A 26,323-nucleotide genomic window follows, 5' to 3' on the forward strand; every position below is an offset into this window, starting at 1 on the left:
TTTTTTTAATTTTTTTTTTTCAACATTTATTTTTTTGGGGACAGAGAGAGACAGAGCATGAACGGGGGAGGGGCAGAGAGAGAGGGAGACACAGAACCGGAAACAGGCTCCAGGCTCTGAGCCATCAGCCCAGAGCCCGACGCGGGGCTCGAACTCAAGGACCGCGAGATCGTGACCTGGCTGAAGTCGGACGCTTAACCGACTGCGCCACCCAGGCGCCCCAGCAAGGATGTTTTTTTTAAACATAAGGAATGCTGGGTTCTATTCCAAAACAATGAAATCTCTTTGGCCTGGCCATTTAATAAGAGCCTCAGTTGATTTTAATGGTTTGGGGAGACAGTATATATAGAGAGAAGAGCCTAGGATAGGACCCTGAGAAATACTAATACTTAAGAGATCATAGAAGAGGATCCTGAAATAGAGACTAGAAATGGCCAGTGAGGTGTTGGTGGAACCCAAAGGAAGCATGGATTTTAAAGAGGGAGAAGCTAGTGGTGTCAAGTGCTCAAGCCAGGCCAAGTCATACAGAGTGCATATAGAAAGCACTCGTATTTAGCAATATGAAGGCTCTAAATTACCTTAGCACAGGGTGTCTCAACCTTGGGACTACTGACATTTGGGTTGGAGAAGTCTTTGGTATGGGGGGTTGCCCTTTTTGTTGCAGGATGTTTAGCAGCATCCCTGGCTTCTACCACGAGACTCCAGGAGCAGCCCCCAGTTGTGACAATCAGAATGTCTGACACTGCCAAATGTCCTTTGGGGACACAGTTTGGGGTGCATGATTGCCCCCTTTGAGGACCACTGCCTTAGCAAAAGCCATTTTGGTAGAGCATTGAATTCTGAACCCAAACTGAAGTGGGATGATGACTAATAGATATTGGAGAAATGGAGACAGGTAATGTGGACAACTAAAAATCTTGATTATGAAGGGTGATTAGAGATGGGGTTGAGGTAAGAAGAAGTATCTGGACAGGGATATGGGTTTGTGGGAGGTTATTTTTTAAGATGGGTGAGAAATAAGCATGTTTATACACTACGTGCAAGGAAATGGGGATAATTGATGTTCAAATCCCTTGAAGGAATGGTGACCAGAACACTGGTGAAGGATTTACAGTAGAACAGGAGAATACCTCTTGTGTTGTTTCTGGAGGTAAGGATAGTTGCAGATGCTGATAATGATGGTAACAGATGATTAACATTTATTGGGGGCTTCCTATGTACCAGGCACTGTTAACAAGCACTCTGTGTTAACTAATTCTCACAACAATGCTGTGAACCAAGGAGGTATAGGAAACACTTCAGAGAAGAGATAAATGGTGTGATTTTGATTGCTGCTTGAAAGGGGCTTCAGAGGGTACAGTGAGGAACAGAGACACTGAGAGGCTAAGCAACTTGCCCAGTATCACATCTCTAGTAAGTGGCAGAGTCTGGATTCTAATCCAGGGATTTAGCCTTAGAGCCTGTGCTCTTTACTGTGCACAAGGATGCTTGTAACAGAGGTGGCAGGAAGTTGTAGTAATTCCATGTGATGTCTTTTTATCCCCTGAGTATAGTAAAATATAATAGTCTGCTGAGAGTTGGGGAATATGATAGTTTGAAGAGACTGTAGTAAATGTGAGGATAGCAGAGATAGCAGAGAAGACTTAAGATAACCATTGTAGGAAATAGGAAAGTATTGTGACTAGGAACCCGTAAAGTTGCCAGACAATGATGAGAGCCCAGTTAACATAGGAGGCAAATGTTTTATGGATACAGTCTATGGATGTGTGATTTTTCTCTATCTTAAAATTTTTTAAATATATTTTTATTTACTTATTTTAGGTAAATATTTTACTTATTTACTTATTTTATTTACTTATTTTACTTATTTTATTTACTTATTTACTTATTTTACTTATTTACTTATTTTTATTATAAATAAAATTTATATTTTATTTACTTATTTTACTTATTTTTATTTTATTTACTTATTTACTTATTTATTTACTTACTTATTTTACTTATTTTACTTATTTTATTTATTTTATTTACTTATTTTTTAAATATATTTTTATTTACTTATTTTAAAATATATTTAGCATATTTTATTTACTTATTTTATTTATTTTTGAGAGAGCGTGTCTATAGCCATACCACCCTGAATGCACCTGATCTTGTCTGATCTTGGAAGCTAAGCAGAGTCGGGCCTCGTTAGTACTTGGATGGGAGAGAGAGGACGTAACAGGGGAGGGGTGGAGAGAGAGGGAGGCAGAGGATCTGAGGCCAACAGCAGGCTCGAACTCACCAAACTGAGCCAAAGTCGAGTGCTTAACTGACTGAGCCACCCAGGTGCCCCAGATTTTTCCCCATATTTAATTAGCAACCTGGTTATAGGAACAGAGGCAGTTTGATTCAGGGTTAGAGATTTTACTAGTCAGATACTAGTAATCTGAATAAAAATTTCAGATTTGTTTCATACCTGTTGGAGGTATGAGAAGAGTAGAGATAGTGGTTTTGATGGATGGAGTCTAGGCTGAGTAGGAAGGAAAAAACAAGTTAATGGAGAATGTAGGGATGTCAAGAGTGGTGTTACTGATGAGATTCAGAGAACTGATATTGAGGATAAGCTGGATAGATAGAAGGTTTGGGTCAGAAAGTAGATATTCAGGATTTGGGAGATGGAGCAATTCCTGGGGATGATAAGGGCTGGGTGTGTCCATGGAAGTGGATGGCTAAAGTGAGTGGAAGGGAAAGGTCTTTGTATTTGAGATCAAGAACTGAGGAGCTGGGTGTTGGGTGGTTGTTACATCATGGTGATAGCAAGACCGAGGTTCAGGCAACGAATAAGAAAACAGAAGTGAACCAGAGGATGTTATAACTAGAGAGCCAAGACACTTGAGTTTTATATAAAGGCATAGGACAACGATGACATTGGAAGGAATGGAGAAGGATGAGCAACACCTAGGATTTTGGGAAGAGGTCATGGCATTCAGGAGAGAGAGCTAGATTTCAGTTATGGCACAGAGATGGATGAGAATGTTGGAAGAAGAGGTGGAGCATGTTTATTGCTTTTTTTTTTTTTTTCTGCCTTCAGAATTAGAGGGTATATTCACAGGTTTCATTAGAAAGAGGGAAAAGAGGAGGGAACATACATTTTGGATGGTGTCCAAAGAGCAATAGCAACAGATCCTGGCGACTGAGAGAAGTGGGCATTTCAGGCCTCAGAGAGAAACTGGCCACAGCTAGGATTAAGCGTGTTTGTCAGAGTATTGCATCTAGGTAGCTTTGGTACTTATTGGGAAGGCTTTGCTACATTGGTGGTGAACTGGATGGTGGGTCCTTCCTGCAGGGCTTTATGCTCAAGGCTGTCTTAAGTCTTCTGATGAGGATTGGTGAAATTAGGATTGAGGTACTGCTGAGCAGAGACTATTACCTGGTTGAGTAACAAGATATCCTCTAGAAAGCCAGAAATATGGAGGAGTAGGAGGAGGGGTTAGAGATCTGTGGGCAGGATTTTATAGTAGTTGAGAGCCTAAATTAGGTAATAAGTGCTTGTTTGTACCCACAGGCTGTTAAGGTGCACGGAAATTTGTGTTAGGTTACTGATTGGCCCAAAGGTGCAGAGTGGGTAAGAGAAAGGAAGATCCATTTTTGCCATCTTTGGTCTGTGTGTTTTTACTTACAACTCTGTAAGGCAAAATGTGCATCTGAAAGTACTGGGGTAGGTAGGGAGATAACATCTGAATGAAACATACCATGTTGGATTCAGAATAACCAGACCACTCTAGAACCTGGAGTGTGGGGAATGGAAAGGAGCATCTGTTTTACTTCGATCTTTCTCTGCTTGATGGGAAGAACTTGACCTCACATTAGGTCACTTCAATAAGATTGGGGAGGATATAGGGGTGGCAGGACATTTTTAACCTCCAGTGGTCACAGGCACACATGATAACACTGAAGAGAGGAGAAGAGAGAAACACTCAATTTGAGTGCTTACTGTGTGATGCTAGGCACTCTATTGGGCTTTATATTACTGTTTTGCTCCTCATAGGAGTTCTCTCAAGTAGTATGGATTATTCTCATTTTATTATAGGCGAAGAAATAGATTAACTTGTCCAAAGTCAAAGATCAAGTAAGTGATGGACCCTGGACCTTAGGATTCAATTTCAGATTTGTCTGACTCCAAAGTCTGAACTTTTCCTTTTTTTGTTTTTGTTTTTTTAACATTAATTTATTTATTTTGAGGGAGAGGGAGAAAGAATCCCAAGCAGGTTCTGCGCTGACAGATCCCGGGATCATGATGTGAACTGAAATCAAGTCGGATGCTTAACCAACTGAGCCACCCACTCACTCCTAGGCTTTTCCTTTTGTAGGTTGTTGGGATTGGTGTGGCAGGTCCTATAGGTAAAGGGAAACTGAAGCCTTTAGTACAAATAAGGGAGAAACTGAAGCAGTTTTCAAGAGTAGAGAGAGTCTGTCACAGGGAATGGCTCTGAGGAAGGCAGAAAGCAAGTGTAGGAGAAGAGAGAGAAGATGGCTGGTCTTGATTACAGCCTCATTATCTCCTAACCCTGGGAAATGGTTAGGGGGCAATTTAGTAAGAGGAAATGGCCCAAGAGTCCAGCTTTGCAGGATTTTCTAGTTTTCCTGTTTGCAGCCCATTCTGGGCAGAAGCTCATCAAATTCTGGGTATAGACAAGGGCTTGATTTAGGGAGGCAGACTGGCCATTGGAACAGCTCTGTCTCTGTCTTCTCTTTCCCTTTTTGAGAAGGACATGTGACTGAGTGAATTAATACTCAGGGCACCTGGGTGGCCCAGTCGGTTGAGCGTCTGAGATCATTTGGCTCAGATCATGATCTCACGGTTCATGGGTTCAAGCTCCAGGTCGGGCTCTGTGCTGACAGCTCAGAGCCTGGAGCCTGCTTTGGATTCTGTCTCTCCTCTCTCTGCCCCTCCCCGGCTGATGCTCTGTCTCAAAAATAAATAAACGGTTGAAACAAATGAAAAATAAATAACACTTAACCAAGAGTGTGGAGACAGGAGTTTCAGTGCAGCCTCTGACAAAAGGAACAGCAGTGGTAGGTAGAGTGACACTCATTTATTCATGGAAGATAAGTATAGGTTGTTTTCCCAGGGGAACCTGAGAAGTAACATCAGGAAGAGAATGGGGGCTAGGCCCAAAGAACTGACCTATTTAGAGGTTTTAGCAAGGATCTGGAGCTGCTTCCTGATCCCTGACACCCAGGGCCCTGTGGCCTGTGCCTTGTGTTTTGGTTTAGAGAAACATGTTGGGAAGGTAGAAGTGAGATAGAAGGCAGACTCTCTCTGGGCACTCAGCTTTTTCTGTTGGTCTGATGTGGCTCTGGACTTTGCAATAAACAAGGGGTTCAGCTGTGCTAGTTGAAAGTCTTGGATATTTAACTCTTCTGGGTTCTCAGGGTCTTTCCGGAACCTTGTAGGCTCTGCCTCCTCATTGGTCTTAGGTGCTTCATATACAAAGATAACCTTGTTCTTTAGCTTGTTTTGGATCCAAGGATCAGTCGAGGCCAGGAGAGTTAATGTTTCTTGTAGCTGCATTGAAACAAAGGTCCTATGGCTGGTTTACTTCAGGCTAAGGCTGGGAGGGGAGGGGGTGTCCCAGTGAGGGGGTGCTCTGGCCACAGGCCACTGGGGTCCCACGGAATGAAGTCAAGGTATAGTGTGTGAGGGCTTATTCCCTTTCCTCCCTCCTGACAAAGAGCAAGTGGTAAGGATGGATGGGAGAGGCTTGGAGGAAGGGTAGAGAAGAAGAAGAGGTGGGCAGGAATGCCTTACACTGTTCTTCACAGCCTGGCTCTTTTCCGCATCTAGCATGTCCAACAGCAAGTGGAACACTTGTGGGCTGTGGATCCCCAGGACGCCCTGGCAGAGGCAGAATGTGCCTAAGTAGTCAGCCTAGGAAGATACCCCACCTGCGCTCTTTTCCATTCTAGTCTCCATGGTGACCCTGTGGCCTGGAGAGAGGGGGAGCTGTGGCTTCCCGGCTGAGGTGTATCCCTTTCCTTCCCTTTTGGGGCCACCGTATTGGGTTCCAGTACATACTGTTCACCAGAAAGAGTCAAGACAATTTCTGCAATACCTAAGCAATGCCTCTCATACCCATCTCCTGTCCCTTATCCCACCTACTTCCCATCCTGAAGAAAAGGTCATTGCTGAATTCGTGGTAGGGCTGGAACTCTAATATAAACCACCAAACCTCCCCAAACTTTACAGTCCTTTCTTCCCTGAAGTAACTGCCCTCAATTGCCTACTCCCCTTGCCATCAATATATCTGGTCAGAGAAGCAGGGCTGGCCTTACCAAAGAGATGACTGCTTCCTGGCGTGCAGTGGCATTTGAGTTCATTAGTTGCCTGTGTGAAAGGAAGTGAATGTGTTATCCAGTTAGAGGGTAGGAGGAGGAGGGCTGGTTGTTTCTTCTGACAGCCCAGAGTGAATCGAGCACAAGGCCAGAGAGTGATGCTGATTACATCAATTTCTCCCTCTTGTTTCTTGGGTTAGGAAAGGGGCTGGGAAGGGAAAGGCAGATACTACAATTTGCCAAGAGGTACCAAATGACAATTAGGACTTGCATCTGTCCAGAATTCTACCTTTTTATTTTTTTATTTTTTTTAATGTTTGTTTATTTTTGAGACAGAGACAGAGCATGAGTGGGGGAGGGTCAGAGAGAGAGGGAGACACAGAATCTGAAGCAGGCTCCAGGCTCTGAGCTGTCAGCACAGAGCCCGACGCAGGGCTCAAACGTACAGACCATGAGATAGTGACCTGAGCCGAAGTCGGAAGCTCAACTGACTGAGCCACCCAGGTGCCCCCAGAACTCTACCTTTTACAGGTCCCTTTCATGTCCTCATCTTAATTCGAGCTTTTATGTTTTATATTTTATAGCAGCCCTGAGTGGTAGGTATTAGCAGTACCCTTTTGCCAATGAAAATCCCAGGGGTCAAAGTAACTTGGCCAGGGGCACAAGCAAGAGAACTGGGATCAGATTCTCAGGTCTCTCTGACCCTGTGCCCCTTTCTGCCAGCCTGAGCCACTCACGCCTCCACCAGGTTCATCATCGTAGGCTTCATCTTCAGCTCTTCCACAGTTTCAGCCACAGCCTGCCTCATAGCCTGAAGAAGGATTAAGGTGGGACAGTAGAGAAAAGGAATGCAGGAGTGTGCCTTTAAATGCTCACAAACCTTTACCTTGTGCTATGTATGGTCCTTGCCTTGAGGTCTGGTAGGGGAAGCGTGCGGGTGAGTAGACATGTACACTACTGTGGTAAGTGTTACAAATGAGCTAAGTATAGGGTGAAAATAGGGCCTCCTCAGTCTGGGTACCAGCAAGATGTTCTGGAGGAAGCAATGCCTCAGCTGCAGCCTGAAAGGTGGATGGGAGTTAACCAGTAAAAGGGTGGGGGTGGGAGATTTTGGGGCAGAGAGGAGGGCATGTACAAAAGCCTAGAGGCAAGAGAGCACAGAGAGGTTAGGAAACAAAAAGGAGTTCAGCGTAGCTAGGTGACCACACCGAGACTCTTCAGAGTGGGGCACTCTGAGGAGTTACACTGAGATAGCAGGTATAAACCAGGACAGGGTGATCTTAAGCATAGCTGGTGTGTGGCCGTGAGTGGGAGTGGGGAAAGCTGAAGCTAGAGAGGTGAGCAGGCCTTGGGTGGTGAAGGGCAATGTAAGGCATTCTGAGGGCACTGGGGAGCTACTGAAAAATTTTATGCAGAAGTGAGACACAATCTGATTTACATTTCAGAAAAATGGCTTTGGAAGTTCTGTGGCTGGTTCTGTAACAAGGTACAATAGAGATAAAAGCAAAGGAACACAGAGGAATGCAGGGTTGATTCTGGTGGAGGTGATTTGGGAAAGCTTTCCATAGGAGGTGTTTGGACTGGCTTTGCAGCAGCAATGGTATTATAACAGGCAGAAGGAGGGAGGGAGTGAATAATAGCATGAGATAGTTTTCACCTTGCAGAGGGAGGGAGGGTTGACTTGTCATTGTGCTGAGAGAACTGCCTCCCTTGCAAAGGCAAGGTGGCTTGAAAACATGGGCTGCATTAGGGGAACAGGGAATGCGTTAGAGTGAATGTGATACGTTTTGGGGCAGTGTGATGGGAGCCAAGTCAGGGAGGTCTTCAGAGAAGGGAGAGGAGACAGGTTTGGGTTGCCTGGGCTTGGGAGCTTTGGTCTCACAAGGAAAGGTTCATTGTAAGTCTTCCTCCAGAGCAGGTCAAATGTGAATCCCTCCAGCCCTTGTGCCTGGATCTTTTCCAGTCCAATGGTCTTGAGCATCTGGGTGGCTTCAAAGCGGTGCTAAGGGCAGAGGTGGGGAGGTATGAAGGATAGACTCTTCATCATCCCTCTTCATCATTCCCATCCTATTGCTGGAGAAGGAAGGGTGCTAGGTAGCCTTAGACCTTACCTCCAGGACACTAGAAGAGCACAGCTGGTCTAGGATGGCCCTGATGACTGTGGCTGAGTGTACATGCATCATCTTGACCAGCATCCTAAGTGCCTGTGGGGGGCAGGCAGGTGGGATGGGGTGTACAGGGCCAAGAGGCATCTGGATGGCCAGGTAGGCTTGAGGGCTGAGCCTAAAACTCACAGGGAACAGTTGGGGTCCATTCTCCTGCCTCTTGGCCTCTTGAGTGAGAGCATGAGTTCATGTGTGCACATATGTGCACATTTTTTTTTAATGTTTTTATTTTTGAGACAGAGACGGAGCATGAGCAGGGAAGGGGCAGAGAGAGGGAGACAGAGAATGTGAAGCAGGCTCCAGGCTCCAAGCTGTCAGCACAGAGCCCGACACGGGGCTCAAACTCATGAACCGTGAGATCATGACCTGAGCCGAAGTCGGACGCTTAACCGACTGAGCCACCCAGGAGCCCCACATATGTGCACATTTAAAATGAACACTATTTCAAATCAAACATACACAGACATATGCATGTACGCTTATGTCTACGTGACCCCATACTTATGTATATACATATTCACAGACACACAGAGGACCCCACAGTGTTCCCTGCTGAAGCTTCTTTGGTTGAGTATGACGGGGTCCAAACTGTACCAAAGTCAGCACTGGCCTTTGGTCCCCAGCACTCCCCAGGGAGTCCAGCCTTCTGCCCCTCACACCTTCATCCGCTGGGTTTTGGACCCTTGGCTTAGGCATTGCAGCAAGAACTCTTGGGCTATTTTGCTGCAGGGCCTCAGGAAACCCAAGCACAAGGCTGCCTCCACAGCTGCTTCATTCGATGACTTCATCAGCATCTGCAGAACAGGCACCAACTTCTCTTCATCCCCGACTTGAGTTCTCTGAGGGAGACAAGAAGTGAAATAGGCAGGGGAACTATATCTTCATCCAGACATTGTTAAGAGGGCAGTTCACTCTTACTTCCAGAGCATTCTTCTTCCTCCCTAAAATGAATCTCATGTCATCAGATTAATTTACCCATGTCCCTTTATTTTTGCTGTCATCCACATGCTCCTAGGTCATATCCCTTCATTTCTCTATGACATCCATCCTGGATGGATGGATGTCATTCTCTTTAACATTTCTGCTGTCTTAGTTCCTGACATTTAAAAAATATACATGCCATTGATCCTACTCCTGCTATCCAATAACCTTGTCCTTCATTCTGTGTCAGCCCCTAATTCTCAGGGTTTTATCATTACCCATTACTACGGCTTCTCCATGATCTCCATTTTATGGATCCCACTCTCTGACCATCACTGCTTATCTTTCCAGCTAACTTCCTGATGCCAGTAATTGTTGGACTCCACAAGGATTAACAATTCACTGAGCACCTTTTTATTGCTCATTTTCTTCACTCTCTACCCAGCTTAAACTTCATGGTCCTACTATAGTCACTTCTCTGCCTCACTCAACTTCTTTACCTCTTCTTGCTTCATTGTAGTCAACTTCCCACTTTGTGCCTGTACTTTCTGGAGAAAAGCCCACAGTCATGATGGCTGATCTTGAAACCTCACGTAGACCCTTAGTCCTACCTAGTAACCATACTGTTTTTCCTTGGGCAAGTCTTTTTCCCTCTCCTGATTCACACCCTGTCCTTTTGGAACCTCTAACACTTCTTCCTCTGTTCTTATTCTCAGCTGATGACCTTGCTTCTTTACTGAGCAAATAAAAGCAACTAGAAAAGAAGTTCCAAAGACACCTAACCACCATTTCTATCCAACCTTCAACACCTGCACCTATATGTTCTTCCCTTTCTCTTACTGCTGGGTACTCTGACCATCTATCTAAAGTCAATCTCTCTACTTGTGTGTTAGATTTCATCTCTTCTCACCAAATCAAGAACATTTGTGCACAACTCTTTCTTCTCCCTTCAAAATTATCATTTTTCTGACTACTGGATCATTATCCCTTAGAATAGAAACATGCTGTTATTTTTCTTTTTTCTAAAATCCACCCCCAGTACCAACTACAGCCCTTTCCAACAACACTTGGAAAATTGTCCATTCTTGCCATCTCTAATTTCTTTCCTCCCGTTCACTCTTAAACTCATTATGTCAGACCTATAACCACCCCCACCAAAATTGTTCTTGTTAAGATATTCAAGGATTCCTGCATAGTTAATCTGTGTATTGATTCTCAGTCCTTATATTATTTGATACAGTTGATTTGTTTCCTTGATATATGTTTTTCACTTGATTTTCAGAATCTCAAGACTCTTGAGTTGTCTTCCTACCTATTGGCCACCTATCATTATTTCCTGGTTCTTCCTTTTCTCCCTGAGCTCTTAATGTTGGGATGCCCCTAGACTTGATTCTTGGCTCTACTGACCTCATCTAATTGAATGACATTAAATTCTGTCTGTATGCCAACAACTTATAAATTCCTTTCTCTAGTTCAGACTTCTAAACTCCAAATTGTACATACAACTGTTTACCTGCTGTCTCCCTTGGAGGTCCAATAGACATCTCAAACATAACTTGTCCAAAACAGGACTTCCGATACTACCTTCAAACCTGTTCCACCTGCAGCTTTCTCCATCTTAGTCGATAACAACTCCATCCTTCAGCTGCTAGGCCCAAAACCTTGGCTTCATCCTTGTTTCCTCACTGTCTTTTATAGTTCACATTCTACCTGTCAGAATTTTACTAGCCCCACTGCAACCACCGTGGTCCACGCCACCATTATATCTCACCAGGATCGCTTTAGTAGCCCCTAATTGGTCTTTCTACTTACACCTGACACCCCACCCCCACCTCCCCATATTTCTCAGAACAGCAGTCATAGTGAACCTTTTGAAATGTAAGCTAGATCATGTCACTGCTTTGCTCAAAATGTGTAATGGCTTCTTACTTCACTCAGAGTGAAAAGCCCAAATACTAAAGTCGTCCAGAAAGCAATGACCTAGTATGATCTAGTCTAGTGGATCTAGTAGATCTAGATCTAGTATAATTGAGTCTCCTGTTTACTACTTTGACATATCTTCATTTCCTACTGCTTTCTCTATTCCCACTCCGCTTCAGCCACACTGGCCTCCTTGCTGTCCCTTGACCATCCAAGCACGCTCCTGCCTCAGGGTCTCTGTATTGATTGGTCCTTCTGCCGGGAATGCCTTCTTTCAGATAACCTGCAAGGCTAATGCCTTGACACTCTTTATGTCTTTGCTCAGATGACCCCTTCTAAATGAGGCCTTCCCTCCCTTCTGGGTTTAAAACTACGACCTGTTCCTGTCCCCATTTGGCATTCCTGATCATCCTCACCCTGCTATGTAATTTTTCCACTGCACTGGTTACCTGTAACATACTATATAATTAAGTTTATTGGTTATTAAATATCTCCTCGACTAGAAGGTAAGCTCCACAAGAGCAGGGGATCTTAGCCTGTTTAGTTCACTGATGTATCTCAAGGGCCTAGGACAGTGCCTGGCATGTGATAGCTGTTTAATATATATTTGTTGAGTAAATGGATGGATGATGAATTCTACTTCACGTGGAACAGTGATGGGATCAAAGTAAGAGGATCCTAAAAGGGGAAAAATTTTGATTAGTGTCAACAGACTCTTGATCCCTTTCCCCTCTTGAGAGAGGTTTTATCTTTAGTAGGTTTTTAAGGATGATAATGATTACCACTTAAAAAGCACAGGCGTTGAACTAGATGCTTCACCTACATTATTGCATTTAGTCTTCCCAACATTGCTATAATTACTATCTTCATTTTATTTATTGGTTTAATCCATTATTGGTTTTTAGTTTTAGAAAGAGGGTGAGAGTGCAAGCTAGGGAGAGGGGCAGAGGGAGAGAGGGAGAATCCCAAGCAGGCTCCACACTCAGCACAGAGCAGGACACAGGGCTCCATCCCACGACCCTGGTTTCATGATCTGAGCCAAAATCAAGAGTCAGATACTCAACTGACTGAGCCACCCAGGTGCCCCTAATCCATTAATTTTTATGTTGGTTTCAGGTGTACAATATAGTGATTCAGCAATTCTGTACATTACTCAGTGCTCACCACGATGAGTGTAGTTACTGTCAAGAGTTTAGAAATGAACAAACTGCGGCTCTGAAAGCTGGCTTGTCAGAGCTCGTGGGACCACGAAGTGGCTATGCCAGTGCTTCTGTGCAGGGAAGCTATTCCACAGGGAACTCCACAAAGACAGTGTCTTCTCCCATCAAGGCTAGGAGCCGGGTTACCTTCTCCCTGACCTAACCCCAGCCAACACCATCAATTACCTTGCCCCAGTTACTGACTCTCCTCCCAGTCACCTTGTCTTTGGGGACAGCAGCCTGGGAGTTGAGAGCCACTCGTAGCCGTGTCAGAGAATCCATCCTTTCCTCCTCATTTTGCCCCTTCAACTGTGTGATGAGAACCTGGATCACGTGCTTATTCAGGCAACCTTGGACAGGGAGGGTCCTCAGGTCAGGGCAGAGCCTCAGGGACTGTTCTTCTCTGCCAGGATTCATTTGACTCGACTGTGCCCTCAAGACAGAAGTTCTAAGTACTAGGTCCTGAGGTGTTACCCATCTTCTCAGGACACTCATGCATGGCTGCAGTTCCAGGGGCCCTCTCTCTCCCTCCAGTCTCTTCTCTCTTTTCACCCCACTTTCCTCTCTCTGCCCACAGTGCTAGGCTGAAGTGACTTTCCTTACTCAAAGGGGAAAGGAGCTTCTCTGCTTCCTTTGTCACCTTTCCCTACTTCTCCCCACCCCCCCCCCCCCACCCGCCCCAGGGAGAGGACATACTCACCCAGGAGGGCCAGGCTTCGACAGGCCTCAGACTTCACTTTCTCTGAACCAGTTTGGGCCTGATTTAAGAGGCAGGTGGTGGAAACATGCCATAAGTTGATGGAATGTCAGAGCTTTCCGAATCATCTTAACTTTTCATTTACAAACGAGGAGACCAAGTCTAGAGAGTGACCTGTCTATGCTCAAACATAGAGTACAGGCAGGGAGGTGCAATGGAAGGAACACAACTTGGGAGTAAGACTTTCGTTCAAATCCCTATCCGGTATCTAGTAGCCATGTGGCCTTGGGCAAGTCACCTGGCCTCTCAGAGCTTCCATTTATCTTTAGAAAAGTGCAGATACTAACACCTATTCCTAGTTGGTAAGATTTAAATGAGAATATGGACAAGAAAGCATGTTCCCCATTATAAATTGGCATATAAACACGGGGGATTAAATCAGTTAAGGTAGAGAATGAACTCAGTCCAAGTTCTTTCCTGGCTTTTCAGTTGAGGGTCTTTCTGTTAGACAAAGGGGACCTTCACATTCCTCCATCCCCATTAAGCTGTCCTTCAGAGAAGCCAAGGGCATGAGATAGTGCATGCTGCACACTGGCAGCTCTCCTCACTGCATCTGACCCAGCATCGTTGCACCCTGGCAAGCCTTGTCTGTGCCCATGTGCCCGTGCTCTACACACTTCAGACCCTGTTCCTCCTCTCATGAGCTTCATGTGGACTCAGACTCACCACCTGCCATAGTGCCTCCATGACAAACTGCTCACTGACGCCCAGGCACCCCAGAGCCTGCAGGAATAGGGGTGGAGGAAAGGGAAGAGCCCTCAGGCAGCACCCCTATGAGTTACTGTCCTTTGGATACAGCTGGAGTTTTGCCTTGGAATACCTTCTCCCTCCCTCACTTCTTCCCCCAAGCATCTTTCTCCTCCCCAGCTCAGCTAGCTCCTGTGACTATGCCCCACCACCCTTGCCACCTCTCACCTGTGCTGCATAGAATTGCTCAGGCTCTCTGGGAGATTCCAGGCTTTTTGTGAGTTCCTGCCCATCCAAGGGAGCCAGTGGAAAGGAAGAAAGGGATAAATATAGTTGTAGAACTTCAAACAGGTGCTCATCCAATCCAGTCCCTTTTCCTTTCCTCCCTCCATTTTGCAGGCAGGGACTGAGGGCTGAAGGATAATGTGAGCCCAAGGTAAGGACACCCACAAAGGGAGTCTCCCCATTCTCCCTCCCACCGTGGTCCCTGACCTTTAATCTTTGCCACTTCAGGGGGTCCCCAGCAGGGTCTGAGGGCTTGGATCCCATCTGAGATTGTATAGTCAGCTTGCTCATAGGGAGATGGAATTTTTGGATGGGGGTGCCCTCTTTGAGTTGCCTGTGTGAGAAATTGCACAGGCTGGCCTTGGACCCCTTGTTCCCTCCCTCCTACTTCACAAACTCTCCTCTGCCCTTGATCCTCAACCCAGCTCAGAGATGGGACCAGAGGAAGACGGATGAGCCTCCTCCTACCCCAGGGTCCTCTCTGGGATCTATAAGCTGGGCTTGCCCCACCCCCTCTCCCACTCCTACCTTCTCCTTCTTCTCTTTCCCAGGAAGTGTGGAGGGTGTGGAGAATAGGAAAGGTCAAAACACACCTAGGGTGATCTCTCATTTTCCGCAGCATCTTCTCGGTCTCCTGTTCTTGTCGCTTATCGTATAGGATGTGCCAGTGTGTGTAGACCTCAGGTTTCTTGAAGTAGCAGTAAGGCACTGAATGTGGCTTGCTTGGGTGCTGCCTCCAGCACTCTGGGCTAGGGGGAAACTCCTCCTTTGGCATCTGGGGGGTGTGAGTGGCACAGCAGTGGCAGGGGGGTGTTCCTCAGCCAGGAAAAGGACCAGGATAAGAAGGGACTAGGTGGGATGCCTGGGTGGCTCAGTCAGTTAAGCATCCCGACTCTTGATTTCGGCTCAGGTCATGATCTCATGGTTCGTGGGATCAAGCCGCATGTAGGCCTCTGTGCTGACAGTCTGGGGTCTGCTTGGGATTCTCTTCCTCTCTCACTGCCCCTCCCCTTCTCGTTCTCTTAAAATATATAAACATTAAAAAAAAAGGGACTAGGTAAGAGAGACACCCTTCAGTCTCTCATCTGAGCTAGAGTCTGGGACTTCTACCCCTACCCTGTGTGACTTGGGCAAGTTACTTCACCCACCAAGATCTCAGTCTTCTCATCTGCAGAGTGGAGCTAATAATCCTTGTTCTCTCTGTACCGTTGTTGCAAAGGACAAATGGGATAAAGATTGTGAAGCCATTGTTGATCTGTAAACCAGTCTTAGTACACAGTTTGGTTATTTGAGGATCTCAGAGCACTTTGAGAAGGCCATCAGGGCAAGGAGATGGGAAAGGCAAGGGGAGAGGCAGATGTGGAGTAAAGAGGGGAAAAGACAGGCTACTGCTCCTTCATTCAGGCATGCAGCAGGTACTTACTGAGCACCTGCTAAGTGCCAAGCATTGTCCTAGGTGCTGGGGAGGCAGGTGTTACCCTGCTCTCATGGAATTTAACAGTGTCATTGGAAAAGCAGAATTTCTTTAAATACTCTATCTCTTAGGGGTGCCTGGGTGGCTCAGTTAGTTAAGTGCTCGTTAGTTTTGGCTCAGGTCATGATCTTAGGGTTCATGAGATCGAGCCCCGTGTTGGACTCCACGCGACAGCATGGAGCCTGCTTGGGATTCTCTCTCTTTCTCCCTCTCTATGCCCTTCCCCCACTCATGCACATGTTCTCTCACAAAACAAATAAACTTAAAAAAATCTATCTCTTAAATGGTTGTGAAACTGTAGCTCTGATTGTAGTGAAGGGTTGTGTGTAGGTCAGGGGCTTTCTCTGCAGATTTGGCTTGGATTCATTCCTGTTTCTTCTCCAATCTTCCTCAGAGTCAGTTCTTTGAGCAACAAAGAAGAGGGGCTTCAGCCAGTGGTTTTCAGTTTGGTGATTGAGAAGATCATAGTGAAGATTGTCAAATCTTTGCCATTTTTTCAGAAAGTGTAGTATTGATTCACAATGAGCAGGGTTGTCAGATTTAGTGAAAACCAAGCAAATGCAAAACAGGACGTCCAGTTAAATTTAGATTTTAGGTATTGGATACCCTATTTGGGACATATTTATACTAAAAAAGTATTCATTGTTTATCTGAAATGCAAATTTAGTTGGGCATCCTGTATTTTATTTGGCAACTATAACTATGAGGATCCCTGTGTTAATGAATAATGATGACTCATTATTAAGCACTGCCTGCATAGCCCAGACCTTACAGATAATATGTTGTAGCAACTCTACAAATGGAGCAGGACAGGGAGCCTGTGACAGAGGAAGCTCCTGCGACTCAGGGAGGGAAAGTGACTTGTCCAAGGTCACACAGAGTTAGTGGAAGCCCCAGGGGTGAGTGTGTAAGGGTTCTGTGAACCGACCTTAATGAAAAGGGACCATCTGCTGACCCTCCTACTTCAACAAAGTTCTCAGGGTGGCAAAAGTTAGGGGTCTTACCTGGTAGCGGGACAAGGGCAGGCGAACGGGAGCCATGGCTTTTCTGAGTTCTGTGGTACAAATGGTGGGCTAGGAATCACCCTTTTAGGCATTCACTTATTCAGCATTTAGTGAACACTGTGTATTAGAATTATTGGGGGGAACTTTTAACCTGCTTCGGCCCTATGCTAGACTAATTGAATTTGATTCTCTGGGGATAGGGCTTAGGTATTTTAGAGAGTTCCCCAGAGGATTGTTTTTTCCTTTAATATTTATTTATTTATTTTGAGAGGGAGAGAGCACAAGTTGCAGAGGGGCAGAGAGAGAGGGAGGGAGGGAGGGAGGGAGAGAGAGAGAGAGAATCCCAACAGCGCAGAGCCTGATGCAGGGCACAAACTCATGAACTGTGAGATCATGAACTGAGCCGAAACCAAGAGTTGGAGCTTAACTGACTGAGCCACCCAGGTACCCCTCCCCAGAGGATTCTAATGTACAGCTGATGGTGAAAAACAGAGGTCTTGTTCAGTGGTTCTCAACCTTGAGTGTGCCATAGAATCATCTGGGGAGCTTGTTAAAATAGATTTCTGGCACTCAGTCTGAGTATAGATTCAGTAGATCTGGAGTGGGGGCTGGGAATTTGCATTTCTAACAAGATACTGATGCTGTTTGTCCTGGGAACACACTTTGAGAACCACTGGTCTAGCTGGTGAGACAACTGTTTACTAGTAACTAACAAAGGGAGAAAAATGTGAAGATACAGGCACAGGTGGTACAGATGAAGGCCCCCCTACTCTGGCTGTGGGGATCAGGGAAGGTTTTCCAGAGGCGATCATACACAGGCTTAGTCTTTAATCCACATAGGGGGTAGCCAGATAGATAAGGGGGAAGAGTGTTAGGTTCAGGGAACAAATTCTTTCAAAGACTGGGAGGTGGGGAATTGGGCAGAGAGCAGGGTGCAGAGAGGTGAGCAGAAGCTGGGGGAACACACAGATGTCCCATCTTCGAGGGCCCTGGTGACTCACTTTGAAGGCTGTGGGGAGCCATCAAAGTGTCCAATGGCCTGCCCTGACCCTTCCTGTGGATTTGTTGAACTCACCAGACCTGTGTCTGGGAGAGGGAGCCAGAGAGCTTTTCTTTTCAGGCCCCACCTTGACTCTGTTCCTGTCTGTATTCCAGCCTCACCTTTGGTCCTCTCTGGGTACTCCAGCCATGGGTACTTGAACATCGATGTGGCGATGTCAAGGATGTCAGCTGATATTTCATAGGCCATCGTCTTCTTCTCCTGGCGGGGCCAGAGGGAGCCCAGACAGGGCAGTACAGGGCTGTTGAGAATGTGGGGGAACAGCTGGGGGAGACCTGTCCTCTGTGGCACAAGAGGGATTGGTGAGGAGTCAGGGCTTCTGTGGGTAGAAGCTTCTGAATGTTTTGAGCAACCAGGTCTCCTAGGTAAATGGAAGACTCCGGTTCCATTCTCCAGCTCCGCCCCCAACCCTTGGCATCTAACGGCTGTGGCCTTGAGCCAGTCGCTTTACCTCTAGGAGCTTCAGTTTCCTCATCTGAAAAGCTGGAAAGTCATGTCCATCTGGGAGTCAGAGGGGCTGAGGTGAGGCATAAATGCGAAGGAGAGTCAAAGCATTTGGTGAACTGTCAAGCTCATATCAGCCCATGTGAGGGGCAGGGGTGGTTCTTAGGATTAGTCACCAGGAAAATGGCAGGAACGGGAAAGCCCCTTTTATATACGCACCTCCCTCCTTGGCAGCAAGAGACTGGGCTTTTGTCTGTGTCATGACGAGCTGCCTTCCAGACCTCCTACTTTTGCATATGTTGTTCGCTCTACCTGCAAGTCCTTTCCTTTCCTACCTGCTAAACTGTTTCTCCAATCTTTCCAATTTCATTTAAAGGTTATCTCATCTCAAGTCTCTTTTGTCTGCCTGGGCCCCCCTCCTCACCTCCTTCAGTGGTATCCTTCCCCTCCACCACCGCCACCCCAGTGTGACCACAGCCTTTTGAACAATTGCTTCCTTTTAGGTGTGTATCATACATTTAATCTGCCTAAAGGTAAAGATTGTGGCTTGTGGCTCATTCACCTCTCCACTCTCCACCCCTCCGCAACCCCCCCATGCCTGGCATAGTGCCTGGCACACAGCAGGGAGCTGGCTGTGGCAAGAAAACATGAGCCACCAGGCCATCAGACTCAACATCACCACCAGTAAGCCCATGAGACTCCACATGACCACCAGTAAGCTGACATGTACCCTGATGTGCTGCACTAAGACAGCAGCACCCATGTGGTGTCCCTGCTCAAAATGTTTAACCTGGATCTAATTATGAGGAAACGATCAGGCAGATCCAAACTATGAAATATTCTACAAAGATTTGATCTGAACTCCTAAGAAAGAAATACTTGAAGACAAAAAAAGTGTGTTAAAAGTCACTAAAAGACACGGCCACTAAATTCAGTGTCAAATATTGAAAATCAAACCAGGAGCCTGCTTGGTAACTGCGACGAGAATTTTAATGGAAAGCTGATTTCTCACATTTGCCAGTCAGCCCTTTGCAGCGAAGGGGCTGCGAGGGGAGCTTTGGCCACAGGAAGCCCAGTCTTTCTCCCTAATTCGCCTCCAGAGACATGCTGACTTCCTTTCTGATGGCAGAGCTGCAGCCTGAAGCTCAGAGCCAAGAGACTTTCTGCGCACAAGGCAGAGCCTCAGGGATTCTTGGAAGCTTTAGATGGAGGAGGCTTTTATAACTGCTGCTTAGTGGTGGAATATGCACCCTCCCAGGAGGGAGTGGGAGTAGGGGTGGGTGGGGACTTTCCCAAGCTAGTTAGGACATAAACAAGAAGCAGCAGGAAACTTTGCACAAGTTCAGGTTCTAGGCGCCTTCCATCCTAGTTCATCTCCAAAGAGTTGATGTAGTCCCGCACCCATTTCTTCTGTGGGTTGGCACACACCTGGCGCTTCCTCCGGGTGACAAAGCTGTGGGAGAAGAGAACAGGATGAAACCTGGTCAGCACCCGGACAGCCAGGTTTGGGGATAATGGTACTGGGGTGGAGCATTCTTGAAGCTCATGAGATTGGATTTGTAGCTTTTAAGGAAAGGATGTTTCCTCTTCTCTTGGGTCATATGGCTCCAAGCCAGAAGCAGATCTGTGTGCATTTTAACTCCCACACAAACATATGCAGCCTGGAGAGCAAAGGGGATATGGAGTCTGAGGGGTCCAGGGTTGAGCTGGTCAACCACTAGCCTTTTCTCTGAACTTCTTTGTCTCAGACCCTGTGCTGGGTGCTCTAGATGTAGAGCAAAGAGGTGTCTTCTAGGAACTGAGTGATAGTTGAGTAGGTGAGACATAAGAAGTGGTAAACGTGATTTTTCTTTAAATAACACAGTGTCTGGCACAGGGTAGATACTCAACAAATGAGTACATCTCCGCATGTGGGGGTGAATGAAAGGACATGAACCTGAGTCTGGATTTTACCACTTAACCTGGCAAATAACTTAAGGCCTCTGAATCTATTTGTTTACCTCTAAAATACATAGAGAGGGGCACCTGGGTGGCACAGTCAGTTAAGCGTTAGACTCTTGATATTGGCTCAGGTCATGATCTCACAGTTTATGAGATTGAACTCTAAGTTGGGTTCTGTGCTGATAGCACAGAGCCTGCTTGGGATTCTCTCTCTCCCTCCCCGCCGCCAAATAAATAAATAAACTTAAAAATATAGAAGTAGAAATAATTTCTACTTTGCACTGTTGTCGTGAAACTTAGTATGTGGGAGTTTTGGAATACCACACATGTATTATTATTGGAATGTTATGGGACCTCTTCTTTAGGATGGATCAGACCAACATGACACCAAAGGTCCTTGTACTGGGCATCGTGCTCACAGAGGTTGAAGGTCCCCAGATATTGCCAGCGTCAAAGCACTTCTACCAGTTAACTGGCCAGAATGCAGAGGCCTCTGAGAGCGAGAGGCCTTATCTCTACAGGTGTTGATAACATGCGAGAGGCCTTATCTCTACAGGTATTGACAGCATGCGTTGGAGGTATCAAAGCCTGTGGGGCTGGGGCTTGGTCCAGCTGCCTGTCTCATCTGTTTGCTGGGATACTGGTTCTATGGGAAGCAGGGGAGGGGTGCAGGGGTGGAAACCATGGCCTGGATAGCGGTGCTGTGCCAATTAACATGTTCCTTTTGGGCCAGCCCTGTCTACTTGGACCTTTCTCCAAACATTATGAGGCCAAATGTTTTCAAAGTGAAGGCTTAGGTTGTCTGGTGAGAACGAGGATTTCTTGGTTTCTTTTTAGGTTCTGTCCTGAATAGTGCTTGCTCTCAAGGAAGCTGCCTCTCCTTTTCTGAGACTCAGAGCCCCTTGACCATCTCTCTTTCTTCCGCTCTAGTGTGCAGAGGGAGGGGGTGGGGAGACAGAATATTGTGGGCTCTCGTGCCTCCTAGTGTTTGTTTTCTGATTTGGGTGCTGAGGGAGCCAGACCAAGACCCTGCCGTTGTTCAGCCAGAAGTCAGACAGGAAATCCTGTAGACTTGCTATCCTCTGGCCTCAGCCCCCTTAGCCTGTGGCCAGGAAATCAAAAGGGCAGGAAACAAATATTTGGGGTGAGGGTTTGTTTCTCAGGCCTCCGTTTCCTCCTAAAGAATGTGAGACTGAAGAACAACTCCTCCTGGCCAAGCTTCTCTCCCTGCCCCCATTTTGGGGACCCCCTACTTGCCTGATTTCCCTCCTGCCTTTCTGTTTGTTCTCTTGGGAGCAACCACCTTCACCTGCCCCTTGAGAACAGGTGTTCTCAAAATTGCTGCCCTTTTCTGTGTGTGTGTTTAATGTTTTTATTTATTTTTGAGAGAGAGTGGGGGAGGGACAGAGAGAGGGAGACAGAGGATCTGAGGTGGGCTCTGTGCTGACAGTGGAGAGCCCAATGCAGGGCTCGAACTCACGAACTGTGAGCACATGACCTGAGCTGGCATCCGACACTTAACCGACTGAGCCACCCAGGTGCCCTGTTTTTTTTTTTTTTTTTTTTAATGTTTATTTATTTTGAGAGAGAGAGAGAGCAAACATGAGTAGGGGAGGGGCAGAGAGGGAGGGAGAGAGAGGGAATCCCAAAGCAGGCTCTGCACCATCATCACAGAGTCCAATATGGGGCCTGAACGCCACAAACCTTGAGATCATGATTTGAGTTGAAGTCCAGAGTCAGACGCTTAACCAACTGAGCCACCCTGGCGCCCCTCTATGTTTTTTCTGCCCCAAGTCACTGGGCCTAGGGCTTAATGGATGTTTATTGAATGAGTTAGTGAATGAATTGCATTCACTCATCAAGTTTTACTTGTCACTTCTATGTATATAATCATATATTTGGAGGAGGAAGAGCAGTTAACACATATCAGGTACAACTGTGTGCCAGGGAATATTCTAATATCGTTTTTCATTTCATTATTCTCACTTTGACCCAGTGAGGGAAGAACTCCTATTTCACTCCACTTTGCAGACGAAGAAATGGAGGCTCAGAGAGGTTAACTGATGGATGCAAGCTCCTGCAACTGCCTAGGGGCAGAGCTGGGACTCTAACAAAGACTGACTAGCTCTGGAGCCAGTGCTCACCAATATTCTGCTATAGATTGCCACTCTAGTATCAAGAGACCCTTTCCTCCTATATAAAAAAATTCTGGGGTGACTGGGTGGCTCAGTCGGTTGAGTGTCCGACTTCAGCTCAGGTCATGATTTCAAGGTTCATGGGTTCAGGCCCCATGTGTCTCCATCTTTCTCTGCCCCTCCCCCACTTGCACTCTGTCTCTCTCTCTCTCAAAAATAAACATTTTTTAAAAATTAAAAAAAAAAAAAGCCCTATCTCTAGTGCCAGCACTGTTTCCTAGCTCCCAAACCCCCTTCTCACACTCCGTGCTGGACATTGCCACAGGGTTTTTGTGCTGCCACCTTGGCTCTTTCCTTTTTAAACAGCTCTCCCTTGAGACTTTAGGGGGCTCCACACTTCTCCAGCCATCTGGGTCAAAACCTTCATGTCACCCTTAACCCCCCTGTCATCCTTGCTCCTGACCTTACATCACCTGGCGGGGCTTGCCGACTTGGCCCTTGTCTCCTTCCCTTCCCTTCATGTCCCGTTCAGCCTCAGTACCGCTCGTGTGGATGAGCATAACAGCTTCTTATCTGGACCTGACTTTCCAGCTCACTTCACACTCAATCTGATGCTTTGGCGTAATTGTGCTGACACTCAAGGTCCCAGTGCTTTCCTACACAGGGATGCTGCATCAACCAAAGGAGAGTCTTGGCGACATTCGCTCTGCCTAGTGTACCCAGTCCCTCAGGCTTTTCTCAAACAGCACCTTCTGCAGCAAACTTGTCCCTTCTTCCAACCCCAAGGTTGGATGTGCTCCTGCTCTCCTTTTGTAATGTTTTTATTCAGGGTTGCTCTAGTCATTTTGCATCTGTCTTTGCCTCGGATTAGAATGAGTCCCATGAGGGCAGCGATGGTGCTTTATTAATCTCTAGCTGCCCATAACAGGTGCTCAAAGAAGGATTGTTTTCTTTTGAAAAATATTTGCCTGCAGAAATAAAATTAGTAGTGCTAAATATTACCACTGACTTCAAAGGATGCACCAGAACTAAAGGCAATGCTGAATACCTATAGCTTTGCAAGTGTCCCAGGAGTTTTTGGATTAAAAAACGTCACCGTTATATAGGAAAGTTCTTGATTGCCCCATTTGCATTCTTTAAGTCTCTTATCTTAAATCTCTTTTTTTTTTTTACTTTATGTATTTATGTTGAGAGAGAGAGAGAGAGAGAGAGAGAGAGAGAAGGTACAAGTGGGGGAGGGGCAGAGAGAGAGGGAGAGAGAGAATCCCAAGCAGGCTTTGCACGGTCAGCACAGAGCCTGATGTGGGGCTCGAACTTACGAACTGTGATATCATGACTGGAGCCGAGATCAAGAGTCAGACACTTAACTGACTGAGCCACCCAGGCGCCCCTCATCTTAAATTTCAAAAGCAACTATTGACCTTTCTATAGTAGAAAGAGGAGGCTCCAAAGACAGTCTCTATCCCTCACTTACTTTGCAACCTTGGGCAAGTCCCCAAACCTCCCTGGGTCTCAGTTTCATTGTCTGAAACATGGAGAAAATTATGCATACCTAACAGAGTTGTTACCATGAAATTGAGAGAGAACACACAAAGACATTTGATACACAGCAGGCACTTCTAGGTAGTAGGGATTAATTTTTTTTAAATGTATTAGTTTTCATTTAAAGGAAAATCTCGGGGCGCCTGGGTGGCTCAGTCGGTTGAGCGTCTGACTTCAGCCCAGGTCATGATCTCGCCATCCGTGAGTTGGAGCCCCACGCTGGGCTCTGTGCTGACAGCTCGGAGCCCGGAGCCTGTTTCAGATTCTGTGTCTCCCTCTCTCTCTGACCCTGCCCTGTTCATGCTCTCTCTCTGTCTCAAAAATAAACATTAAAAAAATTTTTTTTTAAAAAAATTTAAAAAAAGGAAAATCTCATGTCATTATTTCTTCACCAACTGATAATTTTTTTTTAAATACACTCTAACTAGGATCATGACCTCTGACCTCTCCTCCCTAGATCCTCTGAGGTTGTAGGTGGACTTGATTGGGTGTGAGATATGGGGGAATGTGGGGTTCTTAATTGGAGAGGGATGGCCACATTGATCTTTTCTCCACGCAGGAACATTGTAGATCACGTTAAAGTAAAAGTCACGTCTCTAAGGATCAGAGACCTGATCCAGGGCATCAGAGTGGGGAGGACCCCTGGGGACCCCTTGTCTAATTCTGTGTGATAGCGGTGGGGGGGCCTGAAGCCTCAGAGGGAGGAGCTGTGGCTATTTGGGCAGCTGGAGGATGGGTGGGAGTGGATAGGGCATCCTCTTAGAGGGCTCCTGTGGGGGACTGGCTGTGGGACAAAAGGTGTTCCTTCCTCACCCCCCACTCCCCCCACTCTCAGTCTCAGGGCTGAGACTCACACGACTGCTGGCATGGAACACTTGCTGCTGGTGTAGAAATACTCCTGGAGGTGGGTGAGCGGCAGTGGGTGGGAGAGGTAGGCAAAGCAGCAGGGGGTGGTGTCCGAGGCATCTGGGAGGAGAAAGAAAGGAGACCCTTGTGTTCATTGCTATTGCACATGGGGTATTGTGCTGGGTACGTTATCTTGGATAGACTTTTACCCTCCTTTGGCTGAAACTGAGGCTCGGAGAGCTACGGTCACTTGGCCATGGGCACGTAGTAGCAGAGTGGGGATTCCAACAGAAAACTGAAAAGATCTCTGCAATCCCTTATCTAATCCTTGAGTCTTGCTTGGACCCCTCCCTCTGCACCATAACCCCCTGCCTTCAGTTCTGCAGACATGCTGGGCTTCCTCCTGGCTTGTCTTGGGAACTTTGCCTTATTCTTGCCCTCCTGGGATCCTCAATGGATTCACAAGTTGCTTTCTTTGAGAGCTACGGTGGGGTAGAGGGAGGTTTCCAAAATTCACACTTCATGGCTCAGCCTCAACCCCTAAGAGGGGCCTGAACATATGTATTGCATCCTGGGAGCTTCTGGCTGAGGCATGGTAAAAAGGGCTCAGAACAGAGAAGGAGGAGTTTTTCTTGGTCCGTTAATTCAGGATGACCCTGGAAAGGGTCAGTTGCCATTTCCCAGTAGAGTAGGAATGTTTAAGGGCCAGGTAGAACTGGATTTGAACACCAGTTTCCCCACTTCCAAGCTGTGTGACCTCAGGCAAGTTACTTAACTCCTCTGGGCCTCTGTTTCCCCATCTGTAAGTCAAGCTCAGCCACTCAAATAGTAGCCTCAAATATTAAAGGATGTGGTATATAGAACAATCAGCCTAATAATTGATCCGTACCAGATTTTTTAAAAATCCTCTCCCAAGTCCCACTTTTTCCATCTATGAAATGGGGACAATATGACTGTCCCAGGAAGGTTTTACTAATGCTTAGAAGTTTCTTAGAAACCCTGCTGGTGATAGGCATGAGTTAGCTGTGTTTTGAGGTCAGTTTAGGCTACCTCTGACTGCTTATACCTCTGGCATCAGTCCACACTCAGCACCCGAAGGTCTTGGATGTGGACCTTGAGGACAGAAAAGTTGAGCAGAGGGTCCCTGCCATGAAGTGGCTTAGAGATCTATCAGGGACAATAGATCCTTTACTGTGTAAAGCAATATATAGGAATGTAAATCATAGGGTTCAGACAGCATAAATACTGCAGTTGAAAAGAGGGCAAAGTCTGGGCCAATCTGAAGGTCTGGCCCCCGGGGCTGCAGTGGTCAGGACTTGACTTACATGGGGATGCAGAGGCAGGAGCGCAGAAAGCAGCAGTGAGGAGGACTGCAAAGGCAGCTGTGGAGACCTTCATGGTTCCTTCTGGGTGGAGGCTGCGGGAGATCCACCTGCTGTCTCAGAATCCTCTGCAGGGATTCTCTGCAGCTCAGACTGGCCCTTTATAGTCAGGCCAGTAGAGGGGGCACCACCCCACGGGGAGTTTCCAAAACAGTAGCCACACACTGGTTGATATCATAAGTGAAATTGCACAAAACGGAAAAAGAAAACTGAAATAGGCTCCGGAAATTTGAGGCTCGCTCT

General features: G+C 46.5%; 2 protein-coding genes across 2 annotated transcripts; both read right to left on the minus strand.

Annotated features, from left to right (window-relative positions):
• Positions 1-5,063: 5,063 nt before the first annotated feature.
• On the minus strand, positions 5,064-17,991 carry HEATR9 (HEAT repeat containing 9). The gene is made up of 15 exons (XM_045490541.1): positions 17,892-17,991; positions 16,731-16,780; positions 14,846-15,027; positions 14,460-14,586; positions 14,196-14,252; positions 13,947-14,003; positions 13,224-13,281; positions 12,743-12,873; positions 9,143-9,322; positions 8,430-8,522; positions 8,201-8,320; positions 7,056-7,129; positions 6,319-6,370; positions 5,795-5,881; positions 5,064-5,551 (listed from the first exon to the last, which is right to left on the minus strand). The coding sequence occupies exons 1-15, from the start codon at positions 17,977-17,979 to the stop codon at positions 5,171-5,173; spliced, it is 1,737 nt and encodes a 578-aa protein (XP_045346497.1). The 5' UTR covers positions 17,980-17,991; the 3' UTR covers positions 5,064-5,170.
• A 1,431-nt stretch (positions 17,992-19,422) lies between these two features.
• On the minus strand, positions 19,423-26,169 carry CCL5 (C-C motif chemokine ligand 5). Its single transcript, XM_045490540.1, has 3 exons — positions 26,024-26,169; positions 24,707-24,818; positions 19,423-19,687 (listed from the first exon to the last, which is right to left on the minus strand). The coding sequence occupies exons 1-3, from the start codon at positions 26,094-26,096 to the stop codon at positions 19,600-19,602; spliced, it is 273 nt and encodes a 90-aa protein (XP_045346496.1). The 5' UTR covers positions 26,097-26,169; the 3' UTR covers positions 19,423-19,599.
• Between the last annotated feature and the right edge of the window lie 154 nt (positions 26,170-26,323).

Source organism: Leopardus geoffroyi, chromosome E1 (genome assembly GCF_018350155.1).
Source record: "Leopardus geoffroyi isolate Oge1 chromosome E1, O.geoffroyi_Oge1_pat1.0, whole genome shotgun sequence".
In the NCBI taxonomy this organism is placed as follows: Eukaryota; Metazoa; Chordata; class Mammalia; order Carnivora; family Felidae; genus Leopardus; species Leopardus geoffroyi.

What these genes read in the sequence shown, in the direction of transcription:
- HEATR9 (XM_045490541.1), bottom strand. Translation starts at nt 17,979, where the DNA reads ATGGCCTATGAAATATCAGCTGACATCCTTGACATCGCCACATCGATG. An exon ending in GTACCCAGAGAGGACCAAAG is followed by an intron (nt 16,781 to 17,891) that starts GTGAGGCTGGAA and finishes TTTGTACCACAG; the next exon opens with AACTCAGAAAAGCCATGGCT. An exon ending in TCGAAGCCTGGCCCTCCTGG is followed by an intron (nt 12,874 to 13,223) that starts GTGAGTATGTCC and finishes TCCCTGTCCAAG; the next exon opens with GTTGCCTGAATAAGCACGTG.
- CCL5 (XM_045490540.1), bottom strand. Translation starts at nt 26,096, where the DNA reads ATGAAGGTCTCCACAGCTGCCTTTGCAGTCCTCCTCACTGCTGCTTTC. An exon ending in TCCTGCCTCTGCATCCCCAT is followed by an intron (nt 24,819 to 26,023) that starts GTAAGTCAAGTC and finishes TTCTCCTCCCAG; the next exon opens with ATGCCTCGGACACCACCCCC. An exon ending in TGTTCCATGCCAGCAGTCGT is followed by an intron (nt 19,688 to 24,706) that starts GTGAGTCTCAGC and finishes CTTCTCCCACAG; the next exon opens with CTTTGTCACCCGGAGGAAGC.